At 42.8% G+C, this 27,821-nt stretch overlaps 1 protein-coding gene across 1 annotated transcript in view; it reads left to right on the top strand.

Moving 5' to 3' along the window:
* The window catches only part of CYYR1 (cysteine and tyrosine rich 1), a 51,562-nt gene extending 24,667 nt beyond the window's left edge, over positions 1 to 26,895 (top strand). The window contains exons 3-4 of the mRNA XM_050332732.1: positions 21,404 to 21,561; positions 24,634 to 26,895. Of these exons, the coding sequence (XP_050188689.1) occupies positions 21,404 to 21,561; positions 24,634 to 24,767 (292 nt within the window). The 3' untranslated portion in view covers positions 24,768 to 26,895. The remainder of the gene's footprint in view (positions 1 to 21,403; positions 21,562 to 24,633) is intronic.
* The last annotated feature ends 926 nt before the right edge of the window (positions 26,896 to 27,821 follow it).

The raw sequence follows: 27,821 nt of genomic DNA, 5'->3' as shown, positions 1-27,821 counted from the left end.
TCACAGAACAGAAGCTTTCAGAGCATTAGTCAGATAATTACTCTGTTTAAAAAATCTCAGTGGTGAGATGGGAAAACCAAATACTTCTCCCCATCAGTGGATGTGTTGTCACTAATGAAAAGTTACCTTAAAGACCTCTTAGCTCCATTTTTTCTAATGCTAAGAAAGTGTGTGGTATATTTTGCATAATTTGCTAGTACAAATGTTGTCGTTGTACTCCTTGTACTGTCATTGTAGTTCATATAATCCTTGAAAGAAATACGGACTTGGATGTGATGAACAATGCAGGGAGAACCTGATACACCTGGGTCAGAGGATTGAATGTCTGGTAGGTCCAGGCCAGCAGCAGTTGCCAGCTTTACTTCGGCTCCACAATTTAATTCTGCACATTTACCTTGCTCATTCTACCATTATCTAGTACAAAACCAAGAGTTTAAAGGAAAGCTCAAATGTGACTTTGTCTTGCCTTATAAAAGCGTGAAGAATATTAGCAGATTGTAATAGGAAGGAGGAAACTTAATGCAATTACCTCAGAGTAGCTTCATTTTTTATTTTGTTACAGCTGGAATTACCCCAGGAATGACTGGTATGTACCTTCTTTATAACCCATGCTGTTACTTGTCCTGTGGTTGTGCTTGTGGTGAAGCATGCTCTCTCTTTGTGTCATTTTGAAGGTAGTTTATGAACAATGCAAACAAATTCAGAACTTGATGAGAAAGAAGAACAAGAATGACTCTTATACTGGTGCCAGACTTTGAGTCAGTGCTCAGAAATGGTAAATAAAAATGTAGTTGAGAGGTCTTTCTTTATGAGAGATGTGTGACTATTTTTTATTGTTTGCCAGGAATGCAGAGCTTCCATGACAAAAGAAATAGGTAGTAATATAATGTCAGTAATCTTGTGTCCAACTCCAAGATATGTATAATAATAATGTAATTCATTATGTATAATGAATTTCAGAAAAGGTTGGATTTATACCACACAGATAATATTGAAAGAATTATGTCGCCAATGCCATCGTGGCTTCCAGAACATTTTGTGTTCATACAGACTCAATGCTGAGGAAAATAACTGTTTCCAGTCACCAAGTCCTGAGCCAAGAGCCTGCCTGGTTCCTGAAGTTGAAGAAAATGCATTAATAATTCCTGCTTTATTTGAAATGTGGGAAAGTTGACACAAAGATTAAAAGAATTGAAATGCTGACGGAGGAGGGGAACACATTAGCAGGGATTTCGATCAGACTTGTTCTACAGAATATATTTTATTATGTACTCTCTTGACCTTTCTCCCTGGCTCAAAAGTGCATGGCAGTGCCATTAAGATACCCAGGGAAGTGGGTACTGTCTTCTTGCACTGCATTTTTGCCACCATTTCACTCCTGGTTTTTAGGGGTCTGAGCATGGAGTGCTGCTCTGAGAAATGCCTGTTGCTTGTCAAAGAGTGAGCTCTTTGCTGCAGCACCAGTTGTGTGAAAGAAGGAGCATCACAGAGATTGACAGGGGCTTAGAGCCATGCATGGCCCACAGGATCTCAGCATAGGAAGGTCTCGGTGTTGTGCTTAAATGCTCTTCTACAATCTGCCATGAGAATTTCATGGAAGCATCACAACCTCCTTTTTCCTACCACTTCTACCATGAATGCCAATTTGCTTCTCCCCCCGCCCTCCCCTCTGCTTTTCATTGTGCATGTTTATACAGGAGCAAAGGAAGTGCAATCTTCTACCCTTGTTATTTGCAGACTTTTTACCGTCATTTCACATGAATACAAATGGCCACACCAAAGTACAAAACACTGTGAGGAATAGAATGTGCTACCAGATTTTTTTTCCTGTTTATTAACAGATAGGTGAGAAGATCTGTGCCTTTTCTCATGCAGAGTAACTCCATTCTCCCCATGACTAAGTGCCATGAAAAAGGAGTATTCTGTATTTGTTTGGACCCCAAGAAAGCTGGAGGCCTTTTTCCCCCTTTTACACAACAAGCAAACCTATAGCGCTATTCTTTGCCTTGGACTCCTTCATTCCATTCATCCTCCAGTCAAAATCTAAGGGTTACTGTACAAAAGAGGGGAAATGCCTGAAGTACACTACTTGCAGCAGCTACAGTAGCTTATCTGCAGCCATGGATGCTTCTGTTTTGAGCACAGCAAGGGTTGATGTTTCAGTAAGTGTCCTTTTTGCCCCAATGCCTGAGACAGGAGAAGCATCCAATAAACCCAAAGGTTTTTTTTGATCTGAGATGCCTGGATGAGATTGGAACTACCTGTACTATGTTCTGGGGCTGCTCTTTTCTATTTGTTGCCAGCCTTGCTTATACATCAGTGCCCTGACCCATAACTTCTTCGGTTTTGGTTCATATTTAGCCCAGATCCAAATTAAAGGATGATGGAAGTTTGCTGGTAACCACAAACTGCTGTATGTTTATTTATGTTTGTCAGCCTCTTCAGATGGGAACTTCTTGCAAATAGTGAAGGAAATTCCAGCCTGGAGTCAGACTGCATCACTGGAGGGCTCTTCAGCTCTTCTGGAGCACATTCTTTCTATACTAGACCCTTTGAATGCATGTGCTGAGGGAAAGGAAAAGATCCTACGGCCTGCCTCAGACTCTGTATTTCTGTACAGATCTTTGTGCTCTGACTGTTGAGGAAGCCTCTAGCTCTACTTTTCAGTATCTTCACATCAATACACTTGGAAATTATAAAGCTTTATTTTGCAGTAAGGAGATAGATGCTTGTGTGAATCAGGTAATATGTGCGTGGACCTGAAATCCTAGGTTTGTTTTTTCAGGAACAGCTGCAGTTCAACCTCTTTCTGCCTCCTCTTTTTTGTAAAACAGGGTTGTTACCTTACAGGAATGCTTTTATAAAGCTAATTTACTGTTCTAGACCAGATTTGCAAAACTCAGTTAGGGACACCACCATCAATTTCCACAACTTAAAAAATGTGATTTCTAGTGTTTATCTTGGCAATGCAAACCTGCTACATGGAGTAAATGTGTAAAGAATCAATTTGTCTTTTCAGATAGTGAAGAGTTAACAGGCACTGGAGGCTCAATCCAGCCTTTGACCTCTGGTTTGTCCAGCCATGCTGTCCCTTCCAGCATGACATCTCCATTTGATTTGATTGCTTCAGTCAAACTTACTCAGATCCTGTCCCCAGGAGTGGAGACTGGTAGGGTGGAAAAGGACTAAATATCATCTACTTCTCCCTGTTTAGCCCCAGGACAGCAGTAAATCTTCTTTCTGTCACCACTGTCACTTTTAGGCTATGATTTTCTTGGCTGCATTTCCCAGCTTTGCCCTTCTAGCACTTTTTCTTTCACAACTCCATATAATAGGATGCTGCACTCATACTAAAAAAAGCACCTAAGTTTTCCCTGTAGAAGGTTAACAGGGTGGGCACAGAAATTGGTGAGAGGTGTGATCTGGCTTTATCTTCATAAATTTAGATGGTACACCAGTATTTGCTGAGTTCAGCCCTATAGACAGAGAATGTTTCTTTTCCTTCTGTGCTGTTGGGGTTGTCTTTTTTTTCTCTTTCCCTATTAAATCACGGTCATTTTTGTTGTGGGGTTTTTTTTCTGGAAATGATGGTTAACCAGCAACTATCAAATCTTTGTCAATGTTATTGCACTGCTAAACAGGAAAATTTTTGCCCCTCAATTCTATTTTTGCTTTCTGTTTAAACTATTGTCACTTATCTCCAGTGTTTCAGTATGACATTTTAATGAATGGCCTGTTCCCTCAGCTCAGTTCACAAAAGCTGTTCTACCACTGATTTTATGTCATGTCAGCTCGAGACCAGAATAGGTGAGCTTAACCTCTGAGCACCTGTGTGTTACATTTTTAAATATGATGTATTCTTTGCTGGTCTGTGCCAGTTCTGATATCTCAATAGGGAATTGCTTTGTATTTGCTCTCACCAAGCAGAAAATTTTGGAAGAGACAGAACTTTCTACTGCCCTGATTTGGAAGTCACATTAACATTACCAAGGCAACAAAAAAAAGAGGAGGTCACTTGCCACTTACCTTCATGGGCAAAACAGGATTGACTGGGGAAAGACTAATTCAATTTATTGCCAAATAAATATAGAGTCGAAGCGTTAGAAACAAGACAAGACAAAAACTAAAACACCTTCTCCTTTCCTCCTCTCCTCCCTTAGGCTTTATCCCAAGCTCAACTTCACTCCTTCATCCCCAGCTGCTCTGCCTCCCCACTCTGAGTGGCAAAGGGGTGGGGAATGGGGGTATGGTCAGTCCATAAAAGCTCATCTTCACTGCTCCTTCCTGCTCACACTTTGCCTTGCTCCAGTGCTGGGCTGTGTGTGGGTACCTGCTTGGTACAGCGCTGTAGGAGTTGGAGAAACTATTTGTTCCCTCACTGACTATAGTTTTGCACAGAGAAAGTACAGTAAGAGTCATTTGAATACTACTGAAGAGAAATTATTCTGAAACCCTCTGAGCGAGGTCCTTGGCTGGTGAGCCATCTGCATTAATATTTGTCATCTTCCACATTCTCTCAAGCCAGCTGGGGATCTGAAACAACTTTTTTTTGTCCTCTGGACAGAAAGAAGAAGATGTTTTTCTGTATTGTGAACATATTGTCACACATGCATGGTGTTGATTAATTAAAAAGAGGGGAGGCTCTTTAGGAAGCTGGGAAAGAGATCATCTCTTTCCCTGCCTCCTGCTTTCCCTCACCCCGAGATGGCGTGTTCACTGAGTCTGAGCAGAAGCACAGGGCAAAATGCTGGTCAAAGGCAATCAAAAACCCAGTCTGGTGTGGAAATCCAGCACAGCTGTAAGATTAGGAAAAGTAGAGTGTGTGATCATGACTTCTGTGTTTACTGCATTTAAACTCTTGCAGTTCAGACCTAACTGTTTGCTGGTAGTCTGAACTGTTAGTGGTTGATCAGGATTTCCATTTTGGTTTTGTAGAGTTTAACTCTGTGAGAAACTAAGTACAATAAATGAAATGGCTCTCTGTGCAATTGGTAAATGAGGAAAAGGCAAAATTAAAACATGGCTGTTCCCTTTGACAATTAAATAGGAACAAAGGAATGCCATGGTTTAAATCTGTGAGCTTTCAGCTAAGCTACTCATTACTAGTGAAAACCTTTTTCTTCGAAGTCTTCTGAACCCTGATTTTAAAGGGAGAAAAATAAGAAAAAATAACATTGTTAAATTGCTATTTTTACATGGAAGGATTTAATTTATCTCTTTCTCTGCATCCCAGAAGTTAATGTTTACAACAGGGTCTCCAGACCACCCGTCATCTGGTAATAGGTCTAGCACAACCTTCAGTCTGTAAACAGATGTTTATCTGAGAATTATCTGATTCCCTTGTGTTGGGAGGGTCATAATCCCCAAACCCGTTAAAGAAATGAAGGGGTTGTAAAAACATTTTGAAATAGATGAAACACCTTCCAAGATAAGTTGCTGATAATGAAAAGCAAAAGCCCAGTGGGACTGAAATGATTCCGTGGATACTTCTTTCTACTTTTTTGGCAGCTGCAGTGTTTATATCTTACTGTGGTGACTGTATTATGCGGCACATACTGACCAGTTATTCCAAAATAAATAACTTAGATGTTAGAAATACAGACCAATTGCTTTTTATTTTACTATCTTATATTTACTTTAAAAAAAATGACAATTGCTTCTTAAAAATAATGGTGGTTTGTCCTTGACACAGGCCTGTTCAGAGCTTTGCTGTCTTTGGTGATTGCAGAAGATGAAGGATATAAAAATCAAGTGATATCCTGATGTTTGAAGTAAAAGTCTTACAAAACATGAAGGCATGTGTGTTACTTTATCCATGTGAGTTCTCTGATCAGAAAAAAAGAAGCTGTAAATATCTTTCTTTGTTATAATCTATGTGGTAAAGGAGGGTAGAATGTGGAAAAAAGGATTATTAAATAACTCCTAAGCAAAACCAAACTAAAGAAACATTACAATAATTAAGTAGCTAGAAGATCACCAACTTCATTACTCATAAGCTGGCAGGTCATAAGAAAGGCAGAAGTGCATTTTTATGGCAGGAAATGCGTCTATTAAATTACACCATCAAGTCACATACACCAGTTATTGTATTCTTTTGCTTTATGGGTTTCGTATCGACTTCACCTTCTATTCAGAGCTATAGACAAGACGTTACTATTAAAAACAGGCAGATAAAAATGCATTTACCTGATTGATAAGTCATATTTTTTGTTCAGGCATACATGCATCACTGAAGTGTGTCATAGTGAAACTGCAAAAGAGCCACTCAGAGTGTAAGATGCCCATTACAAAAAGCCTGAAAATCAGAACGTCAAGATGAAACACCTTCCTGTTTTTCTCTGTTTTCTCTAGTTTCTTCGTTATACACAATAATGTTTTACTTTTGTCCTGTTTTTGAAGTCTTAATTTTTTTCGTGGTCCTGGTGGTGCTTTTCTTCTGTGGAGTGATTGAAAGTCCTCATATACAAGTGTCCAATTTGCTTATTAATACATCTGACTCAACTGCTGTTCTCATTCTCCATCAGTCTTCTTGCAGTCTGTGCCTGGATGTGTCTTCACCGTGTGGCCATCCCGTGACGGGATCTCATTCTGTGATGGGAGCATGTGTGTGCCAGGTGATACAGCCATGGGTTTCTCGTGGGTTTCTCATACTTCTGGATGCTCTTGTGTCAGGTGCTTAGAACTAAAACATTCTCATCGCCCCCACATTCCTGTCCTGTTCCTAAAGCATGCCTGTCCCATACTTTCAGTCTGGTTGAAATGTTCACTATTCACATAAAGGTTGAGAAGCAGCAAGGCCATTGCCTGAAAAGCGAGGCATAAGCCAGAGGAGGAGCACCACTGCTCATGAAATTCTGATCTGCTCTAGAGAAATCAGTGTGTCTCATTAGCTTCACATCAGGATCAGACCTTCTCAGCCATTATGTCATCTAGACTGTTGGTTCGTAAAGCCTTGTTAGTTCTTAACTCTGTCACAGCTTTTTCCATTTCAGCTCATGTCATGTACCAGACGCAGTACATTCTGCTGCCTCTGCCAAGTCTCTGCCACTTATTTTTCTATTCCTGCTTTCCTCGTCCCCTTTAAACTCTGGAGTCCCTGTGCCACTAAGCATTTAAACATATGTTTGACTCTTGAGTGGTGAAGTGTTTTGTTGAGTCAGGACCTTTGCATTCATCTAGGCCTTTGAGTGCAAGTAGCCTTTGATGTTTGAAAGGCAGAAAGAGAGATCCTCAGCAACACAGGGAGGACCAATTAATTCTCTCTTTTATTAGCCTCTTTGGTTCTTCAGTGTAGTTGCTCTCAGATTCCCATTTTGTACTTTCTTTACCTTATTGTACCATCTGCCTTTCTGCTTCACATCACTCTGTTCTTTCGTTTACCACTTGTCTTCCCCAGAGTTGGAAAGCATAATTCTACTTCGTACCTCACTATACAGTCCAATTAGTTTAACTGACTGAGCAGTTCAGGTTGGCTGGTCTGTGACATGCTTCTGATATTATCAGGAAGGTGACCAAGAACATCACTCCTATGCCATGAGACCTGCCCGAGGGTACTATCTCACCTCCATTTGTCCTGATGACACAAAAATATCTGTGCTGCAGTAAATATTAACTTAAGGCAAGAGTGTTCCTGTGTTTTGTATGGGAACAGCTGATGCATGCAGCTGCTTCAGAAAAAAAAAATAAAATTCAGAGAAGTTTGAAGTGGAGGCTGCTAATTAGATCCCTCTCTCCGTCTCGGAGCCCAGAGCTTTCCGAGAGCTTTGGTGACTTAGCGCTGACTCAGAGAGACGTGAGTCCTTTTGATGTATTTCTTTTTTTTTCCCATACCTACTGCAGCTTAGCTCTGAATTCAGAACTTTTGCTTGCGTTGCACTCCCAGGTCACTGCAACCAGGTTTCCTGCTTTCACAGGCAACCCATAAATGTGCCAAGCTCAACGTTCACGCCCCTCAAGTGGCTCACACCTGCTGCATCCACCGGAAAGCTGCTCCAGAGCTGTATTCTTCTGATCACTGAGAACCTTTTCTTTTGCACGCTTCCTCTACAAGTCTGATAATTCTAGTAATATATCTCTAAAATGGCTCTGAATGAGCCATTTTGGTATGAAATTGTGAAATAAGTTTTTTCACCCCTTCTTAAGTGATGGTTTCCAGGCTGGGGTTGTTTTGGGGGAGCTACTGTATGGCAGAGTCTACATCCTCGTATGGATCGCAGTATTCCCATTCAGTATATTAGTTAACTGTGCACACTAAAGTACATTTCTTGATTTAAAAGTGTAATTCTCCTTTAGTCAGTGGGGTACATGGTTTTCTTATGCCAAGGAGCAGAATTCAATCTGTTTTCCTGGAGAAACATTTTTTTATGCTGCTTGACCTCACTGTTGACTGACCTGTCTGCTCTTTCCAACAGTTGCATGTGTCTGAAGTGACTGTAATGGACTGTGATCCTTGGGGGAAAATGGACCCCATGAGCATATATCTTAATGAAAACTATATTAATATGTGGTTTGGCGGTTGTGGATGCTTTTGAAGTTTTGAATATTTTGCAAGCCATATAACAGCATTCAGTCTCTTCCTTCACACTGTTGCAAACTGGTGTCAAGTTTAGATTAGTAACGGGTCGTGACATGACAGCAGTACTTAAAGCCTCAAGGGAAACTTCACAAAGTGTTGTGCTTACAGATTGTTCTGTCAAAGTACTTCAGATTGTCACTACATCTCTGGTTTTGCTGCCAGAGATATTTGCATGGATAGGAGCCCTCCTGGCTTGTGGGTGCTGTTTGCTGCTTCACGGAACTACGACGAATGCTGGAGCCCTGTTAAGGAGCGTGGACTTACTAGAGCGTGTGGGATGGCGAAGGACACCTGAAGGTTGGCTGCGCTTTGGTGTTCCCGGTTGTGTTTAACTCCTGTCAAATGTGATAATCACAGCATGGGAGAGCCTTCTGCCAGCCCTCCTCAGGCTTCCGAGAGGAGGGAGCAGAGCATTTCATTTCAAATAGTCAAGCGAGCGTCAAAGCTGTTACCTGAGGCAAAACTGGAATGGAAGGATAACATTTTAATTGTCTGACAGGCAGTGGATTTAGGCTTTTATTCAGCAGAGCGCATGAAGTCTGTTGGCTTCTTTGGGAGTGTGATATTTAAACCTAAGCATATGCTTGAGTTTGTTTCGAGGTTCCCAAGCAAGGCCCTCAGGGAATGCACTTCTCGCCTTCCCTGCGTGAGAGGGGAAAAGGCATTAGGCTCTGTGCCTAAAGAAATCGGGGCGCTTTATTTGCTACATCTCATTAGCATAAAAAACTAGGAAAAATGACACCAAAACTGTGAGGAAGGGACCAGAGCAAAGGGGTCTCTTCTGCACAGCTCTACTAGAGCAAGCAATGTCCCATCTCCTGGGCAAGGAGAGGAAGGGACTGGGTCCTCCATCCACGTTCCCTCACTGCTCGATGGGGTTTCTCTGTACTCCCTCTGGGCCGTGCAGGCAGATGAGCAAGGATTTCATGCACTTGGAAGGGAATTTATTGCTGATTCATCAGTAACTGGCTCTTCTCCAGCCCCCAATCATCTCCCGAGGTGGGAGAGGTCAAACCTAGCTCAACGGTACTTAATGTAGCGTGTGCACACGTTTTTATCGTGCGGCGACTTCTGCATCCTCAGCATAGCTGCCTTCAGATAAAGCGGCTTTCATCGTTTTGTGGAACCTGGAAGAGCCACGGCGTGTTTTTGTAACTACAGTTTAATTTTCATGTTTTTTTAGTTTTCTGACTCATAGTCCTTTCCACCAGAAACATAAAATGATTCATATACCCAAGCACTTAACTCCTTTTACATTTGTAAATGGCACTTCATGCATGCTTAATGAGGGTATTCCAAGCCACTAAAACCATAATTTGCTTATGCTACATAATAAGGCTTGAATCCTGCAAAGACTTATGTAAATACTTTCAAGTTCATTGTAGGTTTTTGCAAATGGTGATTTAGAGCCAGAACGTCTGCTGGCTTAGCCTCAGTGGGTCTTTGTGGCCCACATAAGCTCTGACACAGCACCTGGGAAGAGAAAATGAGAAAGAAAGATGGAATTGGTGCTATAAATCTGACAGAAAGAAAAGAATGCCGAAGAGGCTCTTTTATTGCTTTCACGGGGTAAGATTTGAATATTAAAGTACATTAGAAAAAGGAGATGGAAAGAGAAGATGAAAAACATTTTTTTCTTTCACTCTGCTTCAGAATTTCTAAAATTAAACTCTCAATGTCTTATTATTTTTATTGGAAGATATGAGGGAAAAATCCCTTTGCTGGATAATTCAAAGCTCAGATAGATTTATTTAGTCTCAAAATATACAGTACTAGCTAGCACTGCACTTAAAAAAGCTATTGCACTGTTACTCAGGCAATGCATATATTTTATGATTTTCTTTTTAAAATGGAATCAAATAATTTATGGTGCTGGGTTTTTAATCTCTTAATCCAGGCTTTTTCTCCCAGATCATTTAAGAACCACTCCAGATTATTCAATGTCAAAAAAAACCCCCTACATCTTTTTCATTTGTCTAACACATAGAATTCTAAAAGCAGTCAAATCTTCTAATTTGAGTTGAAATTTAATAAATCATAGATGAATTTTGGAGGCACAGTTTATGTTCTGAGAATCAGATTTCTGAAAATGTCAAAAGGCATTTTTTTCTGGTCCATAAAGTAGTGTTTTGTGGACAGACGCTCGTTTTCAGATATTTTATTGCTTTGTCTTATTCTATGTTATTTTCACTTCGTTGTTGTGAAAAAGGATTTTTTGGTTACAGTCTTCCTCTCCTTTGTTGCATGATATGGCAAAATTCTCTCCTTCATCCTCCCTCAATCTCCAATAATTTAAAAAAAAAAAAAAAAAAAAGAGAAAAGTTAATAAGCTTCTGCTTCGGGTGTGATTTACAGCTCATTAATGTCAGTGAAAGAGAAGAGCTGAAGCAATGCCATTAGTTAGGAAAGGACCGTGAATTCCAGTTTCTGCAAAGCTCGACGCATGTCGTGTGTGTTGAACTTTGCGGGAACTTGGAAGGGGCTTGGCTCTTCACCATCAGAGCTGCTTTCCATGTGCAGGTGTTGTCAGCAGGGACTGGTGCCAGCCCTGACTCTGCTTCAGGAAGTGGGTCCCAGCGCTCCCTCCCTCACCACGATGATGTCCACACAAGGAGCAGGATTATTGCTGGTCTTTCCAGAAGGTGCAGGGAGAGCTAAAACCTCCAATTTGTTTATACCTTTTGATGCTTTTCCAGTGATGTTGGGGATAATTATGGTTTACACTCCTGGCACTGCTGCATTCAGGTGTCTCCTTATCTCTCCCAGGACAATATTTATTTCAGAGAGAGGCAATTTAGGAAGAAACTGTGTGTTCCTGAAAAGAAGCTGCTCTGGATGATCTGAGGTCCCATTCAGGTTTTAAATAGATTATGAGGATATATTCTAAGATGCCAGGGGAAGATCTGTGATCCCCCTTGACAGAAAATGATGGGCTCCTAAAAAACGGGCTGAATGAGCAGGGAGCACTTCAGGGATGAGTGTCTCTGTGATGCTCTTCTACTTCAGTTTACACAACGAAAGAGCTGTAGTCACTCTTGTAATATCTAGTTTGTGGCACTTGGTGGCTTGTCCCTTCGTACTCTGTGGTCTTCATTCCTCTCGCATTTGGCTTGGCTGTCTTTGTTGGGAGCTGATGGGGCACTTCTTTGCAATGTGTTTATTTAGGGGCTACATGGCATTTAGGCAGAATCTTTCAATATAAAAAATGTGGTTTAGCAATTTACATAAGCTACTAGATTGGCTTCTAGGCTACTTTTGTCTTCAGAGCTGACTACCAAGAAGGAAAAAATTGCTTCTGCTGATCTTAACTTTCCCGTAATCAGGAAGGAGATCTTCAGCCAACAACATGAAATTTTATATGAAGCACATAATGAATGCCAAGTTTGGGCTTTTGCCTCCATTAAGAGTATTTTGAGACTGAATGCTTGAACCATTGCCTTCTTTGGGAGCCCCTGAAGGAATCCTAGAAAGTCCAGGGACACAGCCTATAAGAGTTGCATCTTAGAGTTATATTTAGTGGCATTTTTCTTCTGAAAGAGAACCCTGTTATGGAAAGGATTTAACTGGCAGGGAAATAATATGTTTTTATCTCAGTTCACTCAGTTGTTGCATTTTAGCCAGAGATACATGGTCAGTTGAGTTTGGTATGAGTTAGTGCTGCCACCTGGAACAGGCAGGGCAAGTTTTGGAAGTTTTTTCCAGCCTTGCACTCACGAGCCACCCAGTCCTGGTCTCTGCTGTGCCATCACACAGGCACTTCTGTGAAATGCCTGCAGGATGCCTTTTCCAGGAATCAGGTCCCAGCTCTTAGGAGCTGAGGAAAGTCACCCTGATGCCTATCCTTTTTCACCCTGCCCTCCAAGTGAAACATATAAAGGAGAGTGCTACTGCTATTTTTGTTGTTGGTTTTACTGTTATTTTTCAGAAACTGCAGTAAATAGGTACGATTGTCATGTTAAGGGCTGGAAGGTTTTCTGCCCACAACCATTTAATTCTCTTTCACTGGTTAAGAAACCCATGAAACAAAGATGTTCCAGCTGAAGGAAATGTGGCAGCAGAGGATGCTCCAAGCTCTGCCAGCACCTCCAGCTTGTGCTGCAGCACTGATGGTAGTGGCTGGATGGCACACAAAAGGCTGTCAAGGAAACAGTGTTACCCAGAGAAAATTAAAGACAGCAAGGACCAGCCTTCACCATGCAAAACTTCATAAGTGAAGTTGATAGGAACAGGTAGAGCCGTGTGAAACAATGAAGACATGTCTCCTGCTCTGTCCTTACAGCAGTAAAACGAAGGGAGGGCACGGAAGATGTCCTGGAGCATGGCAGAGCTCTCCATTGGTTTCCATTTCGAGATTTAATTCTCTCTTTAGCCCATTGCCTTGGAAACCTTGAGGAACTGTCCTTTCTGATACAGCCATTGCAGTTCCTCCTTTTTTAAAATCACTTAATCTGTGGATTACCTCCTTCCTGCCTTGGTGCTCTTCTGCCTCACAAAGCAGGAGTTAAGAGCCTTGTCTTTTGACCCTTTCCCTTTCAAGTGTCTGCACACTTGTTTTGCTGACCAAAAATTAGCTTTGTGCAGGATGTTCTCTGGCACATCAAAATCACCTCACATGTGGCTGTCCTTGGGATTTGTTACAAAGGTACAAAGCAGGCAGCAGATGTGACAAAAGATGCTGAAGCATCACCCTTCCTGGCAACCATGGCTTCACAGGTTTAGCTTCAGGCTGGGTAAAAATACACTCTAGATATATGCCTGGGTAAAACTAGGCTGCATTGACTGTCAATAGCTCAGAGATTTCTGGATCTGACTAGTAAGATTTCCAGAAGTCACAACAGTAAGTCAGGTTCCTACAGGAAGAGCTTCCCTGAAGGGGAGCTGCAGCATTCACCTGCACTGAGCTCATGGACTGTGCAAGCATTTGCAGAAGCTAGTATAAATAAAATCACTGTCAGAAAGAGCATGTTAAGACTTACTAGAAATGTAACATTTCTAGATTTTCCTAAGTGCTACACTCAGTAACCCAGATGCCCAAACTGAACTATAACCAGGGCTTATTAACTTCGTAGTTGCCTTGGAAGCCCAGCATCTCATCCTGACCCCTCTCGTGCTTCGATGCTCAGAGGGCTGGAAGTTGGGCAGTAATTTCAGCCTCTCCCATTGCTGTTGATACAGAAAGTATTTATATGGCAGGTTCAGCCAGCAATTGAAACTGAAATTGGCATTGAAAATAAATACCCCTACTTTAAGGCAAAGGCTGTGTTAGGTACAGTTGGGCCACATTTTTCTGTTTAAGTAAACATCAGGTTGGGCCTTGAATTTGTGAGCACAGCGAGGAATGTTTTGGAAAGTGGAAATTGCATTATGGCTTCTGTTTCCTTTCCAGGGAAGCATGTGAAGCACATTACAGAGCGAGGGAAGGTCATGACTGCAGGGAACAGGATGTCTGAGAGGGAAAGGTGGGGCGAGAGGAGCTGCTGCAAAACAAGGACAGAGAAACAGCAGGAGAGCATAAGGGTGAAAAGTGGTAACTGGAAACCTTGCAATATCTTATAAGAATTCTTCCACATAAAAGGTCAAAAAAGAACGCCCCCTGCATTGCTTATGTATTTCTGACTTAGTTTTTTTTTTAATCTCTTGTTTTAATTCAAATAAGCATTGTTGGGTTGGGTTTTTTCAGATTCTGGCAATGTTCTGAAATTTTGGAACTGCCAGACAGATAGACTCAGGGTTTCAAAGCCAGCATCTGCATGTGTGCACAATGTTGGTCTGATGAAAATGCTGGACAGGCTGGGACTGATCAAAGTGTGTTTGTTTAGCTGTGATCAATTAACACTGCTGTATATTAAGTATTGTGCTTTCTATATTTCAGTGTGCTCCCCGCAGCTCTATTTCATGCCTCATTCCCTTCGTCCATAAAATTATTTCTGGGCCAGGCCTGCACTGAGTCATAAGCAGGGTGGAAGCGATGGCATCCCTCCCTCTAACCCCTCTGTCTGGGGGTGCAGGAGGATCTCAGGCAGGGGGAGCAGTTCAGGAGCCAGCTGGAGCAAGAGCTCACTTTCTCAATGCTCCTTTTACTGTGGCAGCTACCATGGCCTGTCCAGGACTGCTTGTTTGAAGCGCTTTTGCAGCACTGCTGGCCAAGCAGCACCTCCGGCAGCGTGTTGGGGAGAACAGCGTATGGTTTGGCATAAAGGAAGCAAGCAGAAAATGTGTACATATTTTTCAAAAGGCAAATTGTCTGGAAAGCCTGTCTGACGATAGCCCAAACCAGAACAAGCTGTAATTACGTATCCTTTGGGTTCACAGTTAATATGATATTTCTCTCTGGTTTTGCAAGTGTGCCACAGTTATGCTTCAGTGGCTCGGCAGCCTTTTAACAAGCTGGATAAGGTACCCTGTTGCTCAGGCTCTGGCAGTACTGAAAGGCAGCATATCCTTTAACCCTTTGCAAGATTATGTAGCTTAACAACATGGAGCAGTCTCACGGTGGTGACCTGTCCACGTGGAGCTGGGAGAAGGGAGGTTGAGAATTGGGATGATTACCCACTGCCTTTTCATTGTACAGCTGCTACTCAGGGTATTTTGGTGCTTGAGTTAATAGTCCTGCAAATGTAACAAGGTAGAGAGGGAATGGCACAGAGGAAGCTATTTGGAAGGAATTAAACATTAACAACACACCTTAAATACAGCAAAAAGGAGGAAAAGAAGGGAAATACTGTCCAAGTACAGTCTGCCCGGTTTTAACATAGGCAGACGGGATATGTTTACGGAAGCAGACAATCATCGCCTTCCTCCCTGTGGTAAAAAGTGTATTTAAAAAAAGTACTAGTTGGAATTTTGTATAAATACACCTTGCAAAGTAAAACCTCAAAGGCAAGCCTGGTCCATTTGAGTTGTCACTCTGTAAACTAATCTTTTGATTTAAAACAAGGGGCAACAGCTCTCTTGACTACTTAACTGATTCCCAATTTGGATGGCTTTTCAGTCCACTCTACCCTGGTGACTCTGTTCCAGGGCTGTAAGACTGTGGTGAGAAGGCTGCTAGCTCAGCCCTGGGGGTACCTGGCTGATTAAGCCCCTGGCTGATTCAGGCACTCTTCCATCAGCTTTTGCTGTGAGGTTTTGCTTGTACCTGAGCTGTAAAGCCAAAATGCCCTGGATAGCAGAGCCAGTCTCATAGAGAATCACTCACTAGGTGTTTTTTTCCTTATGACAATAAAGGGACAACTATGGGGAGGAGCAAATGCTCCAGAACAGTCCTGCCTGCTGTGGTGGAGGCAGGAGGAAATGGCACATCACCCTGCTGCAGTTCTGCTGTCGGTCCAAGTAACCCGGAGTTTGCCAACCAAATCAAATAAATAGCCCAACACTACCTCTCTCCAAATCACATCAAGTCTGATTGAGAGTCCAAGGAGTACTTTTTCCCAAACATGAATGGCTGGATCAGAATATCAAAGATCGTTGATTTTTTGGTGTGTTTTATTTTATCTCAGAGAATTGAGTTTAAGAAAATCCCTTATCGGGTGGTTTTTTTTTTTTTTTTGAATACCTGAAAGGGGAAAAAACAAAGGCCATTTATTAATATTAGCAGTAGTATTCCAAAGTGTATTACATGCATTATTATTAATATTATTCTAGAGATGCAGTGCCAGCAAATCATAGATACAGAGTTGGCAATAAATTAATTGGAGAACTAATAAAGTACTGGAAATTAGGAAAGATGATGAGATGGAAGAGATCAGCTGAGCAAAGAGAAGACTGAGAATGGCATATCTTCCTTGCAGTAATATGGTAATGAATATAGCAAAGGCAGAGTTGGAATGCTGATCCTCACATGCTTCTCACAACTTGCCATGCTCGATCAAATTGCTGTAAAATTGCTAACGTGAGCAATTACAGGATGAAAAGGCCTTTATCCCAATATAAATGCATCTCTGGTGCAGAGCACTGCCCCTTCTGCAGTGATAGTTTCTAAATTCAATATTATACAGTGAACTGGGCTTTGGCAGAACTGGTGGCTCAAGCTCACCTGTGCTAGTTCGAGCCTGTCCTCTGGTAGAGGACACAAGTCCAGGCACCGTGTCAGAAAATCCAGGGCCCATAAATACTACACAATGCACCCAGGGGAAAACAACCCAAACTCCCACACGACTTGGTGGGCTCTGGACTGACATTACCTCCCAGAAATGAGACTTGGTACTGTGTTAAATAGGGCCATAAAACCTTAGTTTCCCACTGTTTGATAGCCAAGAGAAAAATAAAATCTAATACTGTGGATTATTTAGGAAGGAAATAGTGAAGAATACAGCAAATGTTAATGTGCAGCTCAGTGGCTCTCAGAAAACAACAGAAGAGGTTGAGAAAAAGTGCACGGAGGGGTGGCTGGGGTGATCAAGGCATGAAGAGGTCCCTCTGTAGGCAGAACAGCCAAGAGGGCTCCTGCAGAACAGCCTGGGCTCCTGCAGGACATGGAAGAGTTGGCTGCCAAGGGGGATGCTAAAGGTCTCTAAAACCATGGGCTGTGCAGAAGGAAGGGCTTGCTGGTGGGTGATGAGCTGAGGGCTGGGAGCCTCACGTGAAACTATTGGGCATTCAGTTCAGAATAGTCCAGAGGGGACAGTTTGTCAGATGTTTATATTAGATATTAGGAAGAAATTCTTTACTCAGGGGTTGGTGAAGCACTGGCACAGGTTGCCCGCAGAAGCTGTGGATGCCCCATACCTGAAGGTGTTCAAGGCCAGGTTGGACAAGGCTTGGAGCAACCTGGTGTGCTGTAAGGTGTCCCTGTGCACAGCACGGGGTTTGGAATGAGATGATCTTTAAGGTCCCTTCCACCCCTACCCATGCTATGATTCTGTGATTCTATTACAATTAAGCTGGGGAACTCTTTGCCATGTGAGGCTGTGGATGCTAAAATTTGCATGATTTTAGGATGAGGCTGGACAGATTTGCAAAGAAACCCACTTAGTTAAAAATGAAACCAACCTGTCTGTGTCAGAAAGTTGCTGAGGAGGCAACTCTTTGGAAAAGGCCAGGAGAGAATGTTTTCCCCCTTTTTTAAAAGCTCCATACCACGTATGAAGTTAGGGCAGAACTCAAGAAGGAGAAACAGAGGCCAATGGACTACAAAGTCCCTGCCATACAACAGTGTGGGCCATGTACACCTGGCTCCCAAATTTGGGCAGTGCATTTAAAAATTGATTCCTATTCAGCAATCATCCTTCCTTCAGGAAACACTAATTTATTGAGCCATAAGATTCATGGTTTCCTTCAAATTGTTAAATGTCAAAGTTTTCCCTTTTCTTTCAAACTTGCAGTTCTCTATAATTCTGTTGTGTGGTTTCTAGGTCTTCTTTTGCTTTCCAGTGTCCTTTTTTTCTTAGGCGCCTTCCCTTGAACAGCTCTACAGTGGCGATAGCACAAAAACCCACTGTACCCCTCTGTGTCTCTGTACAGAAGTCTAAAATACCAGGGAAAGAGGGACAAAGCAAACAGGTTTTAATATAAAATAAAGGATATTTACTTATAAGATATTTATTTTCAAAAATCCCATAATAGAGCAAAGATAAACCTTATCATTTCACAATAAACACACACTTATTTTTCTTCATACATTCTAGTCATCCCATAGGCTTTCTACAAAAAGAACAGCATTTATTTTTGTGCTGCATGCCCAGGACAGCTACTGCATGACCATAGTTCTGCCAGGATTTGGTGTGGAGAAGGTGCAGCCTGATGTGTGGAGTCAGACTGCTCCTGGTTTCACTGGAGGCCATTGTGAGGGGCTGCAGCTCTCTGAATCAGGGTGGGTTTACATTTTGACTCATTGTCAGAGGGTGGCATAGTGTTATATGTGTGTTCTGTTATATACATGTGTGAGAGTACATCTCCCTAAGTCCTCTCAGACAGGTCCCTTTCAACTCAAACACTTGATTCCTGGAGCTGTTTCATGTGCATGGCACTGGGTCTGATCTGAAGCCCACCAGAACCAGTGAGCACCTTTATCCTGGTACTCAGTCAGGCTGTAACTGGATTTTAAAAGTGACCTATATCTTTTGCTCTGTCTCTCAGGCTCTCTTTGCGTAACCATCCATACGTGGTCTAAATTTACCACTGCAGTGTGAAAACCTGAATCCACAGGCAGAAGTGGGTCTGCCTATTTAAACCGCTTTTTGTCCTGATTTCAGAACTGCAAGCAAGACTTGCACTTGCCAATTTTGTCAGCAGAGCTCAGCTGGTGAATATTGTCTTTGGTGACCATGTTTGTTTCTGGCTATACCAGCAGGAGCTATGGTGGGGACCAGCAAAAGAATGGCTTACAATTCCTTGTTTTACTTACTGACCTGGGTTTGCTAGGCTGGCAGAAGTGCCTTTTGCTTTTCAGTATAGTTCTGTTTAGTCTGAGAGGCCTTCAGATGCAGGCAGATGCAGAGGGGCTTTCTGCAGCTGTCTTGCCCATGAAGAGCGCAACCCATCTCTCAGGGCAGATGTCATGTGGCATCTGGCTGACCACTTCTGGAGCAAACAGGACACCTTTGCCTTTGGAGACAGCTGAGACAAACTGTTTAAAACTGTGTTTAAAATTTACTTCATTAATCCAGGAATTTTAATCTAGCACTGGGAAGGTAGCATGTGCTTTGTGTTACCCACTTTTGTGAGTTTTTTATGGTGGAGGTTAAGTTTTCCTCAGGGTGCAGCTGGTTGGAAGTGGAAGAAACTGTTGTGTTTTATGGGATTTGAGAAGATCAGCCAGGCAGAGCGTACCTGGGATGCAGGAGCATGCCCAGGATGCATGGGCAGCAGTGGACAATGAACAAAGCAGAAGTGCAGTTCAGGATAGGAGGCCAGTGGACAGCAGTGGCTGGTTCTGCTGCTGGGAATCCACCTGGGAGAGGGATTATTTCAGTGTAAGAGAGATCCCTGCAGCTCTGGGATGCAGAGCTCACATGATTCATCCAATAAGTGGATGGAGCAAGAGCAGATGCTAATCACTGTTGTTTATAATAGGGATACTGTGATTTTTTAATTGTGGTATTACTAGAAAACCTTATGGAATGGAGAGAGCATTGTGTTAAAATGTCTCCTGAATCAAACTGTTGTCTCATATGGCAGTTTCTCTCAAGGTAGTGATAGTGTTCCCAGAGAGAGCAGGATGGGAAAACTGGAGGCCTCTTGGTCACATCTTCCAAGAGGATCAGACTTCCTTTTTGTTGGATGCAAGCTATTGTAAGTGTGCTCCTCAGTTACTCATGGTGGTTAATACCAAAGCGCTTTATCACTTCAGTGTTTTGAGCTACTGGTTTTATGGCCAGGTGCTTGCTGTCATGATTTAGGCTTTTGTGAAATAGGTCTTTATATATTCCACAAAATATTAACAGGTTTGCTCTCCCTGCACACTCTTCATTCATTGCTACATAACAGCAGAGAACAATTTAGCTCCCTGGAAGTGTATTTCAGTAAGACAGCAAGTGGTCTGTGTTTACTTATGCTGTACAATTCAGTGATTGTACTGCAAATCTTGGCCAACTTCCTGAATAGTTGGGGCCTAAAAACAAGCTCTTAAATTCATATTTAGGTTCCTACACAAAAGGTCTTGTTTTTCAGCTATTGAGTCCATCCTGACTCTTGCTGAGTGTTTGGAAGCCAACGGGCTATCAGCATTTTGAAGACTGGGCCTGCTATGCGTTCCCATGCATGTATGGGGGAGCTAAACTGTGGTTTAGACTCCTTTTAATGTTTTTACATTGCAGTGCCTGTTTTATTCTCCAAATTGCAAAAATTCCTAGTGGGGCTTATTCACATTCACAAACTATCAGTTTAGATTGATTAAAATATCCAGTGAAAAGGTTGCTGGCAAGGTTTCTGTTGGAAGACTTTGCTGGGAGATGAAGAGATGCACAGAGTAGGAATATTTCTGGCAAGTCACTGGGCTTTTTTCATAAAAGGGTAGGCTGTAAATACCATCTTTCATGTAACATATGCTTCACTGCCTGTGGCTGACAACAAACCTGAGTGAAGTAGGGTTCATCAGAAAGGCTGATTTTACCCTCAGTATTACTGGGAGCTCTTCAGTACCTCTTGGTGAGGTTTTTCTCCAATGTGTCAGTGCAATAAGGCTTTCTTTCCTTTATATTATAATTTCAAGGAAAGTCTGGTTCATTACTTCAGGGGCTGAGCTAAATTTCCTCTAGACCATTTTAAAAGAAATCATATAAGCCTCAAATATTTGTGCTGGCTGCAGTGGCAGATGTGTGAAAGACTGGGCATTCACTCTGCTTTGTGCCACTCATCCTATAGAAGAGGAGGCTCTCCTTAATCTGTGGTCTTAGAAGCAGAACAGAAGGACTTTTTGACCTGAGATAAAACAATGACAGTATTCCTGTGGAAGCACAGCATGCACATGGATGCTTCTGGAATATATTACTGGGGATAACTTGCGCTTTCTTTTCAAAAGAATATCATATTAATGCCTCTGGGGGAAAAAAAGTCTCGTGTGATGAGGGAGAAGGGAAGGAATTATTCTTGATAGTATTTAAAAGTAGTTAAATTCAAATGGCCCTGGAATGGGAGGATTTAATATATGGTAAATCAGCAGAGTGATCTGGCACAATTGCAAAGGCAACTTTGAAAGCATTTCTCATATTGGTCTCCAAGATCTTTCATTTTTTTCTATTCACATGCCCCAGTGGATCAAAATTTGCAGCATTTTCAGTTGTCAGTATGCATTTATTTTCTTAAATATGGGCTGTTCCTGAGAAGAAAATTTTGTTTTGTAAACGTTATTTGGCTGAGACTGACTGCATGTTTCCATTCCCCTTGCAGAGGCACAGCAATAGCTGGAATTGTTTTTGGCATAGTGTTTATAATGGGAGTGATAGCTGGGATTGCCATCTGTATCTGCATGTGCATGAAGAGCAACCGTGGGACTCGAGTAGGGGTCATCCGGACCACGCACATCAACACCATCAGCACATACCCAGGTAAGGGGGCAACGTGACAGCCCTGCAGGAGCGCCTGTGGTCATGGCAGGAGTGTTGTCCTTGGGTGCTTACAGCTCCACAGTTAACGAGGGATGTGACAGCAGCAGGAGGCTCCTCTCGGTCCGGAGGGGAACGGCACAGCTCCCTGCTGAGAGAAACACAGGCCAGCTCTGTGTGTGCAGTGTCTGTCGGTGCATCACTCTGCCCAGGCTGATTTATTCAGCTGCTCAGTGGGCTAATGAGGTCTGGCCAGGTGCCACACTCACACAGCTGTGTGCCTTGCGGTGCCTGCAGGAGCATGTTGAGTCCTCACTCAGGGCAGTGCTGCGCTGTGCAGGACAGACCTCCCTGAGCCAGAGGCTCTCTGGCAACAGATCAGTTGTTCTTCCTTTGTGATCTGGTTCTTGTATTTGTTCTTGTTCACGTGCAGCCAGCTCCTTTCCCTTGTCCAATAAGATGGGGGCCTGGCATACCACGGAGAGGGGAAAACCTGGACAATAAGGTCTGTGGATCAGAGCGCAAAGGCTTAAAGTGGTGATGTGGGGTCTAATGCAACCTGACCTGGCTGGTACTTGGCCAGAGCTCACGAGGCCTGCTGGGAGCTGCAGGATCCCAGATGACTTCTACAAGGGCACACGGGCGTCTCTGCAGGGTGTTCTGTGCTGTGTGTCCCAGGAGGGACTGCTGGCTGGGATGCAGGGCTGGATCCAAGTAGCTCTCTGTATCCACCTGGCACTGTGCCTAACCTGAACTGATAGGAATTTGGAGAATGGTCATAGAATCTTAGAATGGCTTGGGTTGGAATGGACCTTAGAGATCTTCTGGTTCCAACCCTCTGCCACAGGCAGGGACATGGTGCAGAGGTGCCTGTTGCACCTTGGTCCAAGTTGGCTGAGTGTTGGAGTTCTCAATTCAGGCTCCTCTGTGGGTTCACATGGTTTTGATATAATGTTTTTTTAAGGTGCAGGCAGCAGCAGAGGAGGCACAGAGCCCAAACCAGGTCTGGCACTGAGCTGATAAACTGCACAGGCTCTGGGGCACCCCAGGGGACAGCAGGGACCCCTCATGGGATCTGGTGCAGTGCAGTTGTGTCTAATGAGTGAGAGCTGGTACCTCAGGCTGTTCGTGAGCCAGCTCTGTTGCAGAGCCACCCACTGCACCACACTTGTCAACTCACACCAGTCCTGGACTGGGGAACAGGAGCACCAAAAGAGGTGGCACTGAGCCAGCTGGGGTCTGCAAGGCTCGTTTGTCTGGACTCCCCACCTAGCACATGAAAGTGCTGAAGAGCAAAGCAGACCCTGGAAGCAGCATAACAGTGTTTATGCAATTCAGTGACATTGTTAATTATAAATCCAGGAGCGATTGCCTTGGGATAACTCTGAGAATTCACAGTAATAAAATGCAAAGGTGTTTCATGCATGAAGTCCCCCATCCCACTCTTAGAGATTCCCTGCCTTTATATTCCCTCCTGCTGCAAAGGTTGCAGCAAACCCCAGGTGGATTATGTATACTTATAGGCAAGCTGTGCAATGTTTATTATGTGTTCCTTTATCACACTTACCAGTCTTAGTGTCTGTTTTCTCCCTCATGCTCCTACTTTCCAGTTAAACTGAAGGCCTCTTATAATCGTCATTGTAATTGCAACATTGTTTTGCATAGAGAGGTGTGAAATGAAAGAAAACATCAATATTCTCAACCATGAATTGCTGAAGAGCTACTTCAGAAACTAATAGTGGCTGCAAGCCGTAAAAACAAGAGCAAAATGAAAACTCCAGGGCTGTAGCCTTTTCCTCCCCAAGTCTGCTCCTGCAATGACTCACTCTTATCTCTCCACCTCCAGGCAGTTTGACTCCACATGCTCGCAGTTCCTGGTGCAAACATTAGTTCAAGCAGTTCTTCCTCTCAGCAGCAGCAGCAGATTTTGGAGGATGGGGAAACTCTGAAATGATTTTTGTGTTCCCCGCTGTCATGAACACTTCTGGAATAATGACTGATCTGGCTTTGGCCAAAGGGCTTGTGACCAACCCTCCGTCTGTTTTGGACAGGAATGGCCTCAGCCACAGCAACAACTCAGTTTTCTAAGAGCAGGGCATGCTTTCCATGGCAAACTGGGATTTGAATCTCTTCCCCCCATCATGAACATCCTGGGCTTCTGTTTTCTCTCTATGCAAGTGCTATTGCACTGCCAGTCTGCCTGAGGCATCTAGGGAGGGAATAGGAAAGCATCTGTGGTGACATAAGTGGAGACATGAGCAGACTCAGGACCTTAACAGTGACATGGTCACATGAACAGACTCTGGACCTTAAAATTTTATAGACTACTCTAGTGGGATGTTGATATGGAGCCTGCAGTTCCTACCGTGCTATCATTCTGCAGCATTTACTGTCTTTTGTCACTGAATGGATCTGTCTTCTCTGAGGTGAATAGAAGAAATTGAGAAAATGTTTTCAGCTACTGGTGAATGTTTTTGCTGTCTCCTAAATGCATGACCTGGTTTATAAATGCTGGGTTCTCCTCAGATGTCTCCATGGGTATGAACAAGGGGAAGGCTTTGTTCTTCCTCAGCCTGAGCCGTGGTGGGATGTCCGGCGTTTGCCCTGGGAGGTGTGATGCTGCTGTGCTTGCCGTGGTGTGGAATGTCACACATCTCCTGGGGATCCAGAGGGTCTGTGGAAATCAAGAGCCCTGGCTGCCCTGTCATTTTGGGACAACATAAATTCCATGTTGCTGCTGAAGGAGGTGGAAGGGAGTGGATCTGATAGACACCCAGCCTTCCTTCCCGGAATTAAGTTTAGCTCTGCCACATTCCCTCCTATACAGCCATTCAGACACTGTTACCAGCACAGCACGTTGGTGGCACACGGCTAAGAAGGGAAGGAAAGGGCAATAAGCAAAGACTCTCACTGATGTGAAGTGACTGTATAAGGGCAGCCTGAAAAACAACTGAATGCATTGCCAGGAGATTTTGTATCAGTTGTGTGGAAATCTGGATGTCAACAAGGAAATACTTGAGGGCTGCATCTGAAAAACAGATTTTTAACTATGTCTTCTTTTTTCTCCCATTTCAGTGGCTCCACCACCATACAGTTATGAATTCGAAATGGAGTACCCAGCTGACCTACCTCCACCTTATACTCCAACCCCACAGACTTCGATACAGTATCCCCCACCCCCTCCATACCCTGGATATTCAGGGAAATAGTTACATGTCTTCACATGGATATTGAGTGCATGTTGCAACAGCCAGCACTGTTGGGACAATGTTACCGGCTCAGGGACAAAATAGGGTGGGGTGTGCATGGACATGTATGGCCCGGCATTGGAATAACCTGGAAAGGCTGCCATGGCTCAGGATGAAGAAAAATCCTGTCCACTGTGGACCGTCATGTTTCGTGACTAAACAATGCATGACCAAAGAAACAGTTCCTGTAAGTTAGTGTCTGCTGAGTAGTGCTCAGCATCAGTCTTACCTTCAGCTGCAGCACGTGGGAGTGGGGCTTTTCCCATGTGGGAACATGCAAGTGGTGCAAATGGTTCAGCAGGCTGTTTCAAAAGCACAAGAGGCAGCTGCTGGGGCTTATTTTGGGGGGAAAATTCCATCTGTTTTCTTGAAGTAACCACTATGCCTTCCTGGAAACAAGGGGAATAAGGAAGAACAAGGAATACTGAAGCTGTTTTCATTTCCCACTTCCAGCTGATAATACCCAATGATCACTGTGCATATTGGTCTGATAAGCATGTTACAAGGAGAAGTGCTGTTGAACCTATGCAATAACTAAAAAATGATGGGTATTATTTTTGGCCAAGAGCAGGTTGTTTAAATTGCCAACAGTTTGAGACTAGTTTGTAAACTAAAGTGTTAACATAAAGAGCATTTTTGTATGTTGAATACACTAATTTATAGCTGATTTGCTTTTGCCTGGACTTAAATACCCTTTACATTGGAAATATGCTACAATACCTTTTTTATCAGCAAATGATACGTGGATTTTATTATAAAAATACTGAATGGCAAAACTCAAAAGTGATAGAAGAAATGCAAACCAAATATTAAAACATCTTAGGTTTGTCTTCAATTGAATTGCATAAAGGCTATTTTTTTTTTAAATCATATTGTTTACCAGTAATAAGGATATTCATACTTCAGGCCAAAGAGATGAGCATAGAGACTGTGAGGATCTTGTTAGTTTTTAATGTTTTCTTGGGCATTTTAAAACTCTAGGTCACTAAGTAATACTTTTTGCATTTGTCATGCATATTGTTCAAAATTACCTATTCTTTGCTATATACAGTTCAGACCTTTATGATTTAAAATGTTGCATGTCCTTAGGAGGCTAACTGTAATTCAGCAAAGAATATTCCACTGCCTAAAGCATCATCCTTCAGTGGTAAGACTGTTATTTTTCCTCAGATTTATATGCAAACTACAAAGGCAGTGCAGGGGTTTAAAAGTGCTGAATGTCCTCAGTTTGAATTGGGTGTCTGGGCAGTTTGAGAAAGCTACAGCCAAAAATACAGTACCTAGAGTTCAGGACAGCTATGACATCAGGTCCATCTCAGAGGGAGAGACTGCAGGTTACTGCTGATTCCTGGAGATCAGAATGCATTTAAATGTTTTCCAGTGTAGCCCTCATCTTATTTTCAGGTGTATCCATGTAGTAATGAATAAAAACGCAGCTTGCAAAACATGGTATCATATCCCAGTGAAGTCAACTGACAACCCCTCATTACCCCCCAAGTCTGATACTTTTGGCGTTCAGTCCTCGTTCAGGGAAGAACTCAAGCAACATTTAACTTTGTGTATACAAGTTATTCAAAGGCATTCTCGAAACAAGACCTTACTGACTGTTCTTGCTCAGATTTTGCAGTTCTGTCTACTTGTCCTTTGCAGGCTGACTAAACTTATCCCCTTGAAACCCCGCTTAGAAGCACAAATGGCCTCAGTCCTCACCAGTGTAAGTTCAGAAGATCTGTGTTGTGGCCCTTGGCCGAACTGAGCCATGGGTCATCAGCCCATTAGCTACCAAGGCATTTGTGACCCAGTCAGAGGAAAACTGAACTGCGTCCCAGGTTTTTGGTTGCTGCTGGTTAACGAGAGTTCAATTCTCATTTCTGTTTTGTTGTTCAGAGGTGACAAGTCCTGAACTGGCTTATCCTTAAAATTACTTCTGCTCTGTGACGTCTCCTGTGACATTTCAGCTGTTGCCCTGACCGCTCAAGAGATCCCAGTTGAAATCCTCCCATGAAGGGGGCAACCTTCTGTGTGTGGTGTTTTGGCAGTCCCTACTCAAAACCGTCTGCTGCTGTTGATGTGCCTGCCAACATGGTGACCAGCATGAAGAACAGAATAAACACAGGTCTTGCTGCAGAAAACGCAGTTCCTGCTGCATCATTCTATGCTAGTACCTCAGCACTTTCTAGTTGATCACACTGGATGATATTTTGGTGCCAAGAAGTTACCTATAGATAATGAGTATTGTCATTTTCTCGTTCCTGTATTTTATTTCTTTGTGCGGAACATGGAGAAACACAAATCAATGAGCAGTTTGTATTCGTTGAATCCGTTCTTCTGAAGAACACGGAGAAAGAAAACCATCCTATGGATCATAAATCTTCCCTGAGAGAAAGAATTTCTCCAGCCGTGACATTTGTCAGAACAAGTTATGAAACAGATTTCTTACATAAAAAGGAATTTCTGGAAAATGACTAAAAGTCTTTGATCACAGAGTTCCCTATTTTTCAGCCTTGGGATTACATGTTGCCTCTGATGTTGCATATCTTATGATGTTGCATAAAGGTCATAGTGACCAAAGTACCTACAATGTTTACTTGACTTATTCCAGGGAAAATGATGGAAATGGGAAGTTGAGAATTTTGTACTGATTTAGAGCTATTTGTTTGCTATGAAAACAGCAGTGGAGAATGTTGATTTTTGTATGTTAATTAATGTTCTACAGATCCCCATAGTACTGGGACATACTAGACATTGATTTTAATCTCGGAGGACACCACATGTCTTGTCCTTGCTACAGGCATAAAACATAGGTGTTGGCATTTCAGCAAACCAGGTAGAACTAGTACAGAGTAGCTTAATTTTATAAAGAGGTGATGATTGCAGTGAAAATAAGGAAAACTGAGAGAAATGGAGAGGAGGAGGGAGTCTTGAGATATTTACAAAAGTAAAGGAATAGAACAAAGAAGTTGCTGCTAAACAAATGGAAGCACTTGCCAATAGTGAAGTTATATAAGTTAAGTT

The sequence above is a fragment of the Myiozetetes cayanensis genome, unplaced genomic scaffold (genome assembly GCF_022539395.1).
Source record: "Myiozetetes cayanensis isolate MyiCay16 unplaced genomic scaffold, myiCay2020 scf5-8, whole genome shotgun sequence".
Taxonomy (NCBI): Eukaryota; Metazoa; Chordata; class Aves; order Passeriformes; family Tyrannidae; genus Myiozetetes; species Myiozetetes cayanensis.
This window is presented reverse-complemented; position numbering and strand designations above follow the sequence as displayed.